Source organism: Engystomops pustulosus, chromosome 7 (genome assembly GCF_040894005.1).
Source record: "Engystomops pustulosus chromosome 7, aEngPut4.maternal, whole genome shotgun sequence".
In the NCBI taxonomy this organism is placed as follows: domain Eukaryota; kingdom Metazoa; phylum Chordata; class Amphibia; order Anura; family Leptodactylidae; genus Engystomops; species Engystomops pustulosus.
In genome coordinates this window covers 178,908,257-178,921,970 of record NC_092417.1, presented here as the reverse complement: position 1 = coordinate 178,921,970, position 13,714 = coordinate 178,908,257, and the positions used below count along the sequence as shown (strand labels likewise).

At 45.1% G+C, this 13,714-nt stretch overlaps 1 protein-coding gene across 2 annotated transcripts in view; it reads right to left on the bottom strand.

Moving 5' to 3' along the window:
- The window catches only part of ABTB2 (ankyrin repeat and BTB domain containing 2), a 94,336-nt gene that overhangs the window by 28,667 nt on the left and 51,955 nt on the right, over window positions 1-13,714 (bottom strand). Inside the window, exon 1 of one of the 2 annotated variants that reach the window (XM_072119080.1) lies at window positions 685-757. The exons of the other annotated variant lie outside the window; for it this stretch is intronic. Within the exon in view, the coding sequence (XP_071975181.1) occupies window positions 685-715 (31 nt within the window). The 5' untranslated portion in view covers window positions 716-757. Of the gene's footprint in view, window positions 1-684; window positions 758-13,714 lie in introns of those variants that run through there. 2 annotated transcript variants of the gene reach the window in all.

Here is a 13,714-nt window from a genome sequence, read left to right as displayed (position 1 = left end):
AGTACATACACTGCACATAGTACACAGGGCACTGCACATAGTACACACTGCACATAGTACACACACTGCACATAGTACACACACTGCACACAGTACACACTGCACATAGTACACACTGCACATAGTACACAGGACACTGCACATAGTACACACTGCACATAGTGCACAGGACACTGCACATAGTACACACTGCACATAGTACACACTGCACATAGTACACACACTGCACATAGTACACAGGACACTGCACATAGTACACACTGCACATAGTACACACTGCACATAGTACACACACTACACATAGTACACACACTACACATAGTACACCCCCTGCACATAGTACATACACTGCACATAGTACACAGGGCACTGCACATAGTACACCCTGCACATAGTACACAGGACACTGCACATAGTACACCCTGCACATAGTACACGGGACCCTGCACATAGTACACAGGACACTGCACATAGTAGACACTACACATAGTACACCCTGCACATTGTACACAGGACACTGCACATAGTACACACATGAGCCGTTATATCACAGAGAGTAATCAGAGCCTTGTGCACCTGCATGTCCATCACATAGAAGCTTTCTATTCAGGGACAGCAAGCAGAGATCTAGAAAACTTATGATTCTGAGTTATATCCTGTATTACACTCCAGAGCTACACTCACTATTCTGCTGTTGGATTGCAACTCCCATCATCTTGGTTTGTTGCAGGTTGCAGACCCCCTGATCCCCATGAAGTATTTGGGTGTAATTAGGGACACGATGTTCCTGCTCTCCTGTAACATAAGAGCAGCGTTGCGATCAGGTAGATGTATAGCCGGATATTCTCGCTGCTTCCACCACCTGCCCTGATGTCCGCGCCAACAATCAGCGCTGTGATAATCCTGGAGCCTGGGGCCACTAAACACATCCAGATTATCTGATGGATCATCATGAGCTTAACATCTACTGCAGCCAGATACACGGAGAAGATAGCAAAAGCACAGCTGGAGGATGACTTACCTGCTGCCAGCAGTCCCATGCAAAGGAAGCATTAGAGGGAATGACCACATATCTCATCCTCTTGTTGTCTTACGGCCAAAATGCTGGGCTGATTTATTTTTCGATATCTCTCCACAGCAGTTGCAACTGCCAGACCTGAGCAGAGATTCCAAATTCCTGCATCCACACAGCCACCAAGGGGAGGTCAGGATTATTACATACTGTATATCCTGCCACCACTAGGGGGAGCTCAGGAGATTACTACATGCTGTATATACAGCCACCACTAGGGGGAGCTAAGGAGATTACTACATACTGTATATCCTGCCACCACTAGGGGGAGCTCAGGAGATTACTACATACTGTATATACAGCCACCACTAGGGGGAGCTCAGGAGATTACTACATACTGTATATACAGCCACCACTTGAGGGAGCTCAGGAGATTACTACATACTATATATACAACCACCACTAGAGGGAGCTCAGGAGATTACTACATACTGTATATCCTGCCACCACTAGGAGGAGCTCAGGAGATTACTACATACTGTATATACAGCCACCACTAGGGGGAGCTCAGGAGATTACTACATACTGTATATACAGCCACCACTAGGAGGAGCTCAGGAGATCACTACATACTGTATATACAGCCACCACTAGGAGGAGCTCAGGAGATTACTACATACTGTATATATACAGCCACCATTAGGAGGAGCTCAGGAGATTACTACATACTGTATATACAGCCACCACTAGGGGGAGCTCAGGAGATTACTACATACTGTATATACAGCCACCACTAGGGGGAGCTCAGGAGATTACTACATACTGTATATACAGCCACCACTTGAGGGAGCTCAGGAGATTACTACATACTATACATACAGCCACCACTAGAGGGAGCTCAGGAGATTACTACATACTGTATATCCTGCCACCACTAGGGGGAGCTAAGGATATCACTACATACTGTATATACAGCCACCACTAGGGGGAGCTCAGGAGATTACTACATACTGTATATCCTGCCACCACTAGGGGGAGCTCAGGAGATTACTACATACTGTATATACAGCCACCTATAGGAGGAGCTCAGGAGATTACTACATACTGTATATACACCACCACCAGGGGGAGCTTTGGAGATTACTACATACTGTATATACACCACCACTAGGGGGAGCTCAGGAGATTACTACATACTGTATATACAGCCACCACTAGCGGGAGCTCAGGAGATTACTACATACTGTATATACAGTCACCACTAGGGAGAGCTCAGGAGATTACTACATACTGTATATACAGCAACCTATAGGAGGAGCTCAGGAGATTACTACATACTGTATATACAGCCAATACTAGGGGGAGCTCAGGAGATAACTACATACTGTATATACAGCCACCTATAGGAGGAGCTCAGGAGATTACTACATACTGTATATACAGCCAATACTAGGGGGAGCTCAGGAGATTACTACATACTGTATATACACCACCACTAGGGGGAGCTCAGGAGATAACTACATACTGTATATACAGCCACCTATAGGAGGAGCTCAGGAGATTACTACATACTGTATATACAGCCAATACTAGGGGGAGCTCAGGAGATTACTACATACTGTATATACAGCCACCGCTAGGAGGAGCTCAGGAGATCACTACATACTGTATATACAGCCACCACTAGGGGGAGCTCAGGAGATTACTACATACTGTATATGCAGACACCACTAGGGGGAGCTCAGGAGATCACTACATACTGTATATACAGCCACCACTATGGGGAGCTCAGGAGATTACTACATACTGTATATCCTGCCACCACTAGGGGGAGCTCAGGAGATTACTACATACTGTATATACAGCCACCTATAGGAGGAGCTCAGGAGATTACTACATACTGTATATACACCACCACCAGGGGGAGCTCAGGAGATTACTACATACTGTATATACAGCCACCACTAGCGGGTGCTCAGGAGATTACTACATACTGTATATACACCACCACTAGGGGGAGCTCAGGAGATAACTACATACTGTATATACAGCCACCTATAGGAGGAGCTCAGGAGATTACTACATTCTGTATATACAGCCAATACTAGGGGGAGCTCAGGAGATTACTACATACTATATATACAGCCGCCGCTAGGAGGAGCTCAGGAGATCACTACATACTGTATATACAGCCACAACTAGAGGGAGCTCAGGAGATTACTACATACTGTATATACAGCCACCACTAGGGGGAGCTCAGGAGATTACTACATACTGTATATACAGCCAATACTAGGGGGAGCTCAGGAGATTACTACATACTTCATATACAGCCACCGCTAGGAGGAGCTCAGGAGATCACTACATACTGTATATACAGCCACCACTAGGAGGAGCTCAGGAGATTACTACATACTGTATATACAGCCACCACTAGGAGGAGCTCAGGAGATCACTACATACTGTATATACAGCCACCACTAGGGGGAGCTCAGGAGATTACTACATACTGTATATACAGCCACCACTATGGGGAGCTCAGGAGATTACTACATACTGTATATACAGCCACCACTAGCGGGATCTTAGGAGATTACTACATACTGTATATACACCACCACTAGGGGGAGCTCAGGAGATAACTACATACTGTATATACAGCCACCTATAGGAGGAGCTCAGGAGATTACTACATACTGTATATACAGCCAATACTAGGGGGAGCTCAGGAGATTACTACATACTGTATATACAGCCACCACTAGGGGGAGCTCAGGAGATTACTACATACTGTATATACAGCCACCACTATGGGGAGCTCAGGAGATAACTACATACTGTATATACAGCCACCTATAGGAGGAGCTCAGGAGATTACTACATACTGTATATACAGCCACCACTAGGGGGAGCTCAGGAGATTACTACATACTGTATGTACAGCCAACACTAGGAGGAGCTCAGGAGATTACTACATACTGTTTATACAGCCACCACTAGGAGGAGCTCAGGAGATTACTACATACTGTATATACAGCCACCACTAGGGGGAGCTCAGGAGATTACTACATACTGTATATATAGCCACCACTAGGAGGAGCTCAGGAGATTACTACATACTGTATATACAGCCACCACTAGGGGGAGCTCAGGAGATTACTACATACTGTATATACAGCCACCACTAGGAGGAGCTCAGGAGATTACTACATCCTGTATATACAGCCACCACTAGGGGGAGCTCAGGAGATTACTACATACTGTATATACAGCCACCTTTAGAGGGAGCTCAGGAGATTACTACATACTGTATATACAGCCACCACTGGGAGGAGCTCAGGAGATTACTACATACTGTATATGCAGCCACCACTAGGGGGAGCTCAAGAGATTACTACATACTGTATAAACAGCCACCAATAGGAGGAGCTCAGGAGATTCCTACATACTGTATATACAGCCACCACTGGGAGGAGCTCAGGAGATTACTACATACTGTATATGCAGCCACTACTAGGGGGAGCTCAGGAGATTACTACATACAGTATAAACAGCCACCACTAGGAGGAGCTCAGGAGATTCCTACATACTGTATATACAGCCACCACTAGAGGGAGCTCAGGAGATTACTACATACTTTATATACAGCCACCACTAGGGGGAGCTCATGAGATTACTGCATACTGTATATACAGCCACCACTAGAGGGAGCTCAGGAGATTACTACATACTGTATATACAGTCACCACTAGGAGGAGCTCGGGAGAACACTACATACTGCCTATACAGCCAATACTAGGGGGAGCTCAGGAGATTCCTACATACTGTATATACAGCCACCACTAGAGGGAGCTCAGGAGATTACTACATACTTTATATACAGCCACCACTAGGGGGAGCTCATGAGATTACTGCATACTGTATATACAGCCACCACTAGAGGGAGCTCAGGAGATTACTACATACTGTATATACAGCCACCACTAGGAGGAGCTCGGGAGAACACTACATACTGTATATACAGCCAATACTAGGGGGAGCTCAGGAGATTCCTACATACTGTATATACAGCCACCACTAGGGGGAGCTCAGGAGATTACTACATACTGTATATACAGCCACCACTAGGGGGAGCTCAGGAGATTACTACATACTGTATATACAGCCACCACTAGGGGGAGCTCAGGAGATTACTACATACTGTATATACAGCCACCACTAGGAGGAGCTCGGGAGAACACTACATACTGTATATACAGCCACCACTAGGGGAGCTCAGGAGACTCTTTATAAATACATGTACAAGCAGTTTGCAGTTTCTTTTCAGTACAAAGTCAGACAGAAAACGGTGATCATTTTAATAAATGTGGCCCTTATATACTTGGTACTATAGCGCACAGCTGCTCGTGCCCACACATATACAGCGTTACTGTATTATTCCATCAATGGCTCCCAGAGATATTATACCCGCGTGGCAATCTTAAATGTGGCCATTGTGCCAGTGGGCATTTCCATGCAGTCCGGAGAACACAGGGTTACTGTGCGGGGTGCCAGTCTCCAGCATACACAGGGTTACTGTGCCAGTTTCCAGCCTCCAGCACACACAGGGTTATTGTGCCAGCCTCCAGCACACACAGGGTTATTGTGCCAGTCTTTGGCGCTGCTCCCTGGGGTTTGGCTCCCTCGCTCCCGGCATCTGGATACAATTAATGTGTCCAGCGCCCGGCACCTTACACACTGCGACGCTTGTGCTGCTGATGCCAGAGCTGCCAAAGTGTAAGTCCATCCTTCTCCCACATTAACCCTTCCATCGCTGCAGCCCGGCCTCCCCCCCCCAGGTAAAGGAAGACCTTCAAGGGGGTCTCCGCTGACACATACAATGACCTCCTCTCTTCTCATGTAACAATTCCATTCATTTCCTGGGGAGAAGAGACTCCAGGACTCCTGGAAAACAGGCAACAAAATATCTCTGCATGGAAAGTAACCACGAATCTAACCTCTCTGCCGCCTGAGGCCAGCTATAGAACAGCGCCCCCTCCGGGCCACGCAGAGTAATATATCAGGTCTTACATCTATGCTGACGTCAGCTGTGAAGGGACAGGACCCTTAGGTGTCACTTCCTGTGTTACAGCAGGTGACTGTCCCCCTGATGCTGCAGGTGGTGCTGCCTGATGCAAGAGGCTCGACTCGCCTCATGGATGGTGCACCCCTGGACACCAGACTATATAGACATGTGATTCAGGGGTCCCAGGCATTAGGGGGTGGTCAGAGGTCCCATGGTTATTAATAAGCTGTCCCTTTCTGTTCTCTCTTTAAACAACTGCTACTTAAAGGTGATGCAACTTCCACAGCATAGGGGAAGTATTTCAGATCACTTTGGGGGTCAGACTTCTAGGACCTTTAACTTGTCAGGAGAACAAGAGACAGTAAGTGCCCCTATGAATGAAGTGATTCAGTCACGAGATCACCAACCTACTTAGTAGGACAACCCCTTTAAGTGTCCGATTCCCAAATATCTGACACTTAAAGGGGTTTATAAGGAGAAAGAATGACCAGAAGTCCCTGTGTGTCCCCCTCTGTAAGCCGTGTAGGTGCACATGGGTGACCGGTGTCCCAGTAACGGTTCTGGAGCTGCCAGGATGGGAATCTCGCCCAGTCCCATAAAAGTGAATTGGGCTCTGATCTCATATGATCTGACACTTCACTCTCTGTAAGGACTGAAGGGACTTTTGGTCCACATTCTCCAGAACGGGGGAACCAGTGGTCGGACCTTGAGCGATCAGACACTTGGATAGAGGATTACCCCTAGTATCCATGTCATAACCATTCATCTGGGACTGTACGGCAAAATGGTCTAAAAAGTGGGTGGGGCTAGTTGAAATTTTGCATAAAAGTAGGTTGGTCTCTTTCTGGTAGATCTGGGAGTTTGGTTTAAATAGTAAAGCACCTGTAGAGTGGTCACCATAGTATGATACATATTCGCTAAATTTTACGCTGCTCCTTCAGATCTCTCATCTGATGTCATCACAGAATAGAGGGAGAGATGCTGAGTGCGGGGATATATAGTTTACTAAAACTTTATTTAAAAATTTCAGAAAAAAAGTTGTTTGTATCTAGCTATAAGGAAAGCCTGTGAGTCCTCCTAACTCCGCCCTCTCGCAGTGACTGTATGTGGGCGGGGCTAGGAGGACTCACAGGCTTTCTCTTAGCTCTAGCTGCATTTTACAAAAAATTATGAATAAAATCATAGAAAAATATATATCCCCGAGCTGATTGTCTCCTCTTCTATCACATGACCTGGTAGAGTTATATTCACATGAATGTTTTACTAAAATAGCGTAAAAATGAAGCTTCAGTCATTGAGACATGAGGCGCAGCATAAACATACAACCTGGGCACTGCCAGACCTCTCCACATTATTATCACTGGCAGAAACAGATTCTACAGTGATAAATATAGGATCAAATTATTGGGCAGATACATCCCCCCCCCCCCCCCCACCACCTCTGCTAATACAGGAGGGGCCCTAATAGGGAATCATTGTGAACCAATACCACACTGTAAACTGCAAGCAAAAAATATCCTCTTTTTGTTAACATTTGCTTTCCAAATATTGATATTTTTTATTTTGTGCAGAGTTGGTAATCAAGAGAGCAAACTGTTTAGTTTCCCAAAAATGTATCAACTTTCAAAAACATGAATTACAATTAGAATAGTGAGGATCAAACTCAGGATCAGTACAGGATAAGTAATGTCATGGATGTACACAGTGACTGCACCAGCAGCAGAATAGTGAGTACAGCTCTGGAGTATAATACACGATGTAACTCAGGATCAGTACAGGATAAGTAATGTCATGTATATACAGTGACTACACCAGCAGCAGAATAGTGAGTGCAGCTCTGGGGTATAATACAGGATGTAACTCAGGATCAGTACAGGATAAGTAATGTCATGTATGTACACAGTGACTGCACCAGCAGCAGAATAGTGAGTGCAGCTCTGGGGTATAATACAGGATGTAACTCAGGATCAGTACAGGATAAGTAATGTCATGTATGTACACAGTGACTGCACCAGCAGCAGAATAGTGAGTGCAGCTCTGGGGTATAATACAGGATGTAACTCAGGATCAGTACAGGATAAGTAATGTCATGTATGTACACAGTGACTGCACCAGCAGCAGAATAGTGAGTGCAGCTCTGGGGTATAATACAGGATATAACTCAGGATCAGTACAGGATAAGTAATGTCATGTATGTACACAGTGACTACACCAGTAGCAGAATAGTGAGTGCAGCTCTGGTTATAATACAGGATGTAACTCAGGATCAGTACAGGATAAGTAATGTCATGTATGTACACAGTGACTGCACCAGCAGCAGAATAGTGAGTGCAGCTCAGGAGTATAATACAGGATGTAACTCAGGATCAGTACAGGATAAGTAATGTCATGTATGTACACAGTGACTGCACCAGCAGCAGAATAGTGAGTGCAGCTCTGGGGTATAATACAGGATGTAACTCAGGATCAGTACAGGATAAGTAATGTCATGTATGTACAGTGACTGCACCAGCAGCAGAATAGTGAGTGCAGCTCTGGGGTATAATACAGGATGTAATTCAGGATCAGTACATGATAAGTAATGTCATGTATGTACACAGTGACTGCACCAGCAGAATAGTGAGTGCAGCTCTGGAGTATAATACAGGATGTAACTCAGGATCAGTACAGGATAAGTAATGTCATGTATGTACACAGTGACTGCACCAGCAGCAGAATAGTGAGTGCAGCTCTGGGGTATAATACAGGATGTAACTCAGGATCAGTACAGGATAAGTAATGTCATGTATGTACACAGTGACTGCACCAGCAGAATAGTGAGTGCAGCTCTGGGGTATAATACAGGATGTAACTCAGGATCAGTACAGGATAAGTAATGTCATGTATGTACACAGTGACTGCACCAGCAGCAGAATAGTGAGTGCAGCTCTGGGGTATAATACAGGATGTAACTCAGGATCAGTACAGGATAAGTAATGTCATGTATGTACACAGTGACTGCACCAGCAGAATAGTGAGTGCAGCTCTGGGGTATAATACAGGATGTAACTCAGGATCAGTACAGGATAAGTAATGTCATGTATGTGCACAGTGACTGCACCAGCAGCAGAATAGTTAGTGCAGCTCTGGGGTATAATACAGGATGTAACTCAGGATCAGTACAGGATAAGTAATGTCATGTATGTACACAGTGACTGCACCAGCAGCAGAATAGTGAGTGCAGCTCTGGAGTATAATACAGGATGTAACTCAGGATCAGTACAGGATAAGTAATGTCATGTATGTACACAGTGACTGCACCAGCAGAATAGTGAGTGCAGCTCTGGGGTATAATACAGGATGTAACTCAGGATCAGTACAGGATAAGTAATGTCATGTATGTACACAGTGACTGCACCAGCAGCAGAATAGTGAGTGCAGCTCTGGGGTATAATACAGGATATAACTCAGGATCAGTACAGGATAAGTAATGTCATGTATGTACACAGTGACTGCACCAGCAGCAGAATAGTGAGTGCAGCTCTGGGGTATAATACAGGATGTAACTCAGGATCAGTACAGGATAAGTAATGTCATGTATGTACACAGTGACTGCACCAGCAGCAGAATAGTGAGTGCAGCTCTGGGGTATAATACTGGATGTAACTCATGATAAGAGATGAGCTTTAAGTAACTGTAAAGTATTTGCAATGTTTCTCAAAAGCATATTGTAACTAAAATGTGTATATCCGCTGGGAGTTGTAGTCACTTTACTGTACACAGTGCAGAACTTTCCATGAATCACTTCCATCCCAATATGTAACCCGTGTTCCCTGTCTATAAGTAGGGATTGTCTTGAGTCCCGGCAGAATGGAAAGGGTTAATGTGCGGAGGCGCGGGCTCCTGTTTGTTTTATGGATTGTGCATTTTTGGGGGATATACACGGGGGCCATAGGAGAATCTGTCCTTTATACTGTGAACACACATAATTCTGTTCTCCTGCAGGAGCTGCGTGCGCCTGGTGGACAGGACAGGACTGTGCTCAGTGCCAGGCAGGAGGAAGCTGTATGTAATGATTTCCTGCAGAGCTGAAAGCGGGAGCTGTGTATATGGACCGCAAGAGGGGGGGAGGTAGGTACCTGGTATACGGGGGCATTCATCCTACAGTAAAGCCCACCTGTCATATACACACGAGACCCTCAAACCACCATCATCTTCAGGAAACCAACAAGGGGAAATATCGGATTATCAAATATTCCGGATTATGAGAAAAAATGATTAAAATTCACTTGTGAGTGTGAAAGGCGGATCAAAAAGTGCTGAAAAAAAAGTTTCTTGATAGTGGTGGTACTGATCCAAAACAGCGCCACACCTGTCCAGTGGCTGAGTGAGTTATTACACCACAGCCTCATTGGACAGGAGTGTTGAGTTCTGTCCAGTATAGACAATGGTGTATTGTCCTGCAGAGGCTTTGCTACAATAGTATCCAGTCTAGACAATATTATGCAATTTAGACTGATACATTGTAGCAAAGCTGTAGACAGTGAATCCTGCTCCAAACTGAGGCTTTGCTGTAATTGTGTTTAGTCTTAACAATGCTCTGTGAGCTAAACACCCAGCCTGGAATCAAGACTTATACAATGTAGCAAACCAGCAGCACGATTTGTGCAGCAGCTGCAGGTGGATGCAATTGAAACAAAACCTAAGCTTAGAGTAGGAGTGGCTGCATAGTGGTTTGCTTCAATGTATCAGTCAGTAGTGCAGGCTGATTAGCTCACGGAGCATTGTGTAAACTGGATATAAGTGTAACAAACCCTCAGATGAGAGCAGAACTGGCTATGTACAGGTTTGTTACAATGTATCAGTCATTTTAGGCCCCTTTTCGTGCGCATGTTCTGCACATGTTTTTTACGTGCAGAACTCGCATTGCACTCTGACCAAATGTATTCAATGGGTTTTGTCAGAAACGTGAAAAACGCAAAAACGCTAATGACTCCTGGCAAAAACTGACCAAAAACAGTCTGTTTTTCACGCATCGTACTCTGACGCAAGTGTGAAAGAGGCCTAAATCCATGGAGCTTTGTCTACACTGGATACAATTGTAGTAAATCCTTAGCAGGACTAACTATGTACAATGTTACTACTGGAGTGTTTTCTTTCACTGACAGCAAGCAGAGATAGTAAGCCCTTTAAACCACTCATATCCATATATGGTGACAATCATAGGAGAAACCAATGAGGGACAGAAGATTGGGGGACGCTGGTCACATGGTGCCAATGATGGGGATTATTGTCCTCGGCAGTAGAGGGGTAGCCGGCCCCCAGCATTCCTCTGCTGCCTGGACTAGTCGCGTCTTGGGATCTGGAAGCATTTCCTACATCAGACAGAGACTTAATTCAAAGAACAGCCGAGGTGTAATGATGTGTCCAGGAGCGATGACTTTACCAGCAGTTATTCCCTAATACGAGAAAAATCACCAGAAAGATGGAAAAACGTATATAATACTGTATCTGGTTTTAGGGACGGGAAAGCTGGGTAGTTCCTAGGTGTAGATGGGGTCCCTGAGAAAGGGGAACCCCAGAGCAAATACAGACAATCACCACTACTGAGCTACTATATGGCGGTATTATGCGGGCACTTATAAATAACCTGGCTGTGGTGTTCCAGAAACAGCGCCACACCTGTCCACAGGTTGTCTGTAGTACTGCGGCTCAGCAATATACAAAAATAACAAAAAAAATCTTTATTTCTACAGCGTCATCATTTTCTGCGGATCAGTACAAATCATGGGGGGGCTATGCAAATAAAAAAGATATAAAACACGGTCAAACAAGACGAGAGCAGCAAGGGCCCTGCTCACAAGAGCTCACAATCTATGCTAACCCTTTCTGTAATTAGTATATGGATACAACATATTATCCTGGCACTATATGGCGGTATTATGTAGGATGAAATTATAGGATGAACTGCTTGATTTATCCTCTGGTCACATAGTAATGCACATCTGCCGGGACTGCTGTACCGGTAGGATTGGGGAGTATTCACGCACACGGCAGAGTATGTGTCACCTGACTGTTTTTCTTAAATGGGTTGCCCGGGGTTTTAAAAACATGGGTGATTTTTGCAAAATAACAGCTCCCCGTTTGACCATGGGTAGTGAACAGTAGTGCAACTCAATTCCAAAAGTTTTTATACAGATGCAATACCGGAACAAACCATGGTCAGGTGTGGCGCTGTTTTCTTAGACCTGTCTTTGTGGACCTGTCTTTTGATCAGTATCCAGAATCCTTCAGCACTCACTAGGGATTAGTATGTGAACCGGACCCCGGGCCGCAGAGATAAAGACAACATTACAAGCCGCCTGTTTATCCGATGGCGGCCATGGGGAGCCTGCGGATCTTTTATCAATTCAATCTGCTTGTAGTCGTTCCCACCCCCCGCCGGCTCCTTCTCATCTCACTTTTCATTCTACAGATAAAGCCGTTACCTCATTACCATCCCCGGACGCTGTGCCAAAAACGTGGGCAGCGGGGAGACTGAATAACGCCGGCCACGGACCCGCTGTGCCCTGGGCATCTGCCTCCCTACTTACTGCCCACTCCCGCTGTGCCACCAGGGGACAATGCCGGTAACCTCGTTTGCCCCTAACATCAGACTTTGCCAAAATCTCCATAGAAGATGACAGGCGGCGGATATGGTGGTATAAAACTAGATCAATTATAAAAAAATGGCGCAAAATTAGATGAAATGGAAAAAATGATGCACAAATGCATCAAAAGTATAAAACTGCGGAAAAGCCGCCATACTGTGCACAGAAGAGGCACAAATGTGGGTTCGGACTTCAGTGTTCTGAGTGTCCTTGAGCTGCTACATCTAATGGACCTTTCCCGCGGAGTGAAAAGTGTAAGGCATTTTAAGACATCACCTTTAAGACATCACCTTTAAGACAGCGTTAACTGGCTGCGACCAGTTGTCATTTTCCGGCTATGTTAGACTCGGATGAGTCTCAGTCTACTCTGGAAGCCAATAGGATGAGCAATATCGAGCTACTGCCAGTCGCCCACGCCCTGCGTATGACCACATTTCTGCTCCTTCCAAACAACCTTTGCAAATTTAAAGGATTTGTACAGTTTTTCAGACATTTTATTGCTGCCGAGCATCTAAAATGTACGAAAAAAAAAAAAAATCCAGGAATTTTGTAAATGATTTTTCGTCAAAAAAATTATGAATTGATTTGTGTCTCCGTGGTTACAGACTACAAATACAACCTTTGTGTAGTCAGATGCTTTAGATGTTTTGCTGTGCTGTAGATTCTTCATATGAGATCTGTGTAGTGGGTCAGAATGGCACAGCAGATTCATGGAGGGTACTGAGGGGCCCAGGTCTGGACACAATACAGGTCAATCTGGTGACCCCCAAAGGTGAAGGTTGCCCCCTAGAGTTGTTTTAACTGGCGGCTAGAAAATAGGCACCGGATAATCGACAAAATATTCAGCACCTTTGGAGTTAAAGGATACTTGTCGCCATTCGTGGTAATGAGTCACTCCGGCAGGTTAAGGGTGAAGTGCGGAAAACTAATATTATGTAAGCACAAGCATCATGAAGAATGAAAGGGAACTCTGTCTCTTTATGACTCTGCCAAAGAAAGCAGCGAGTA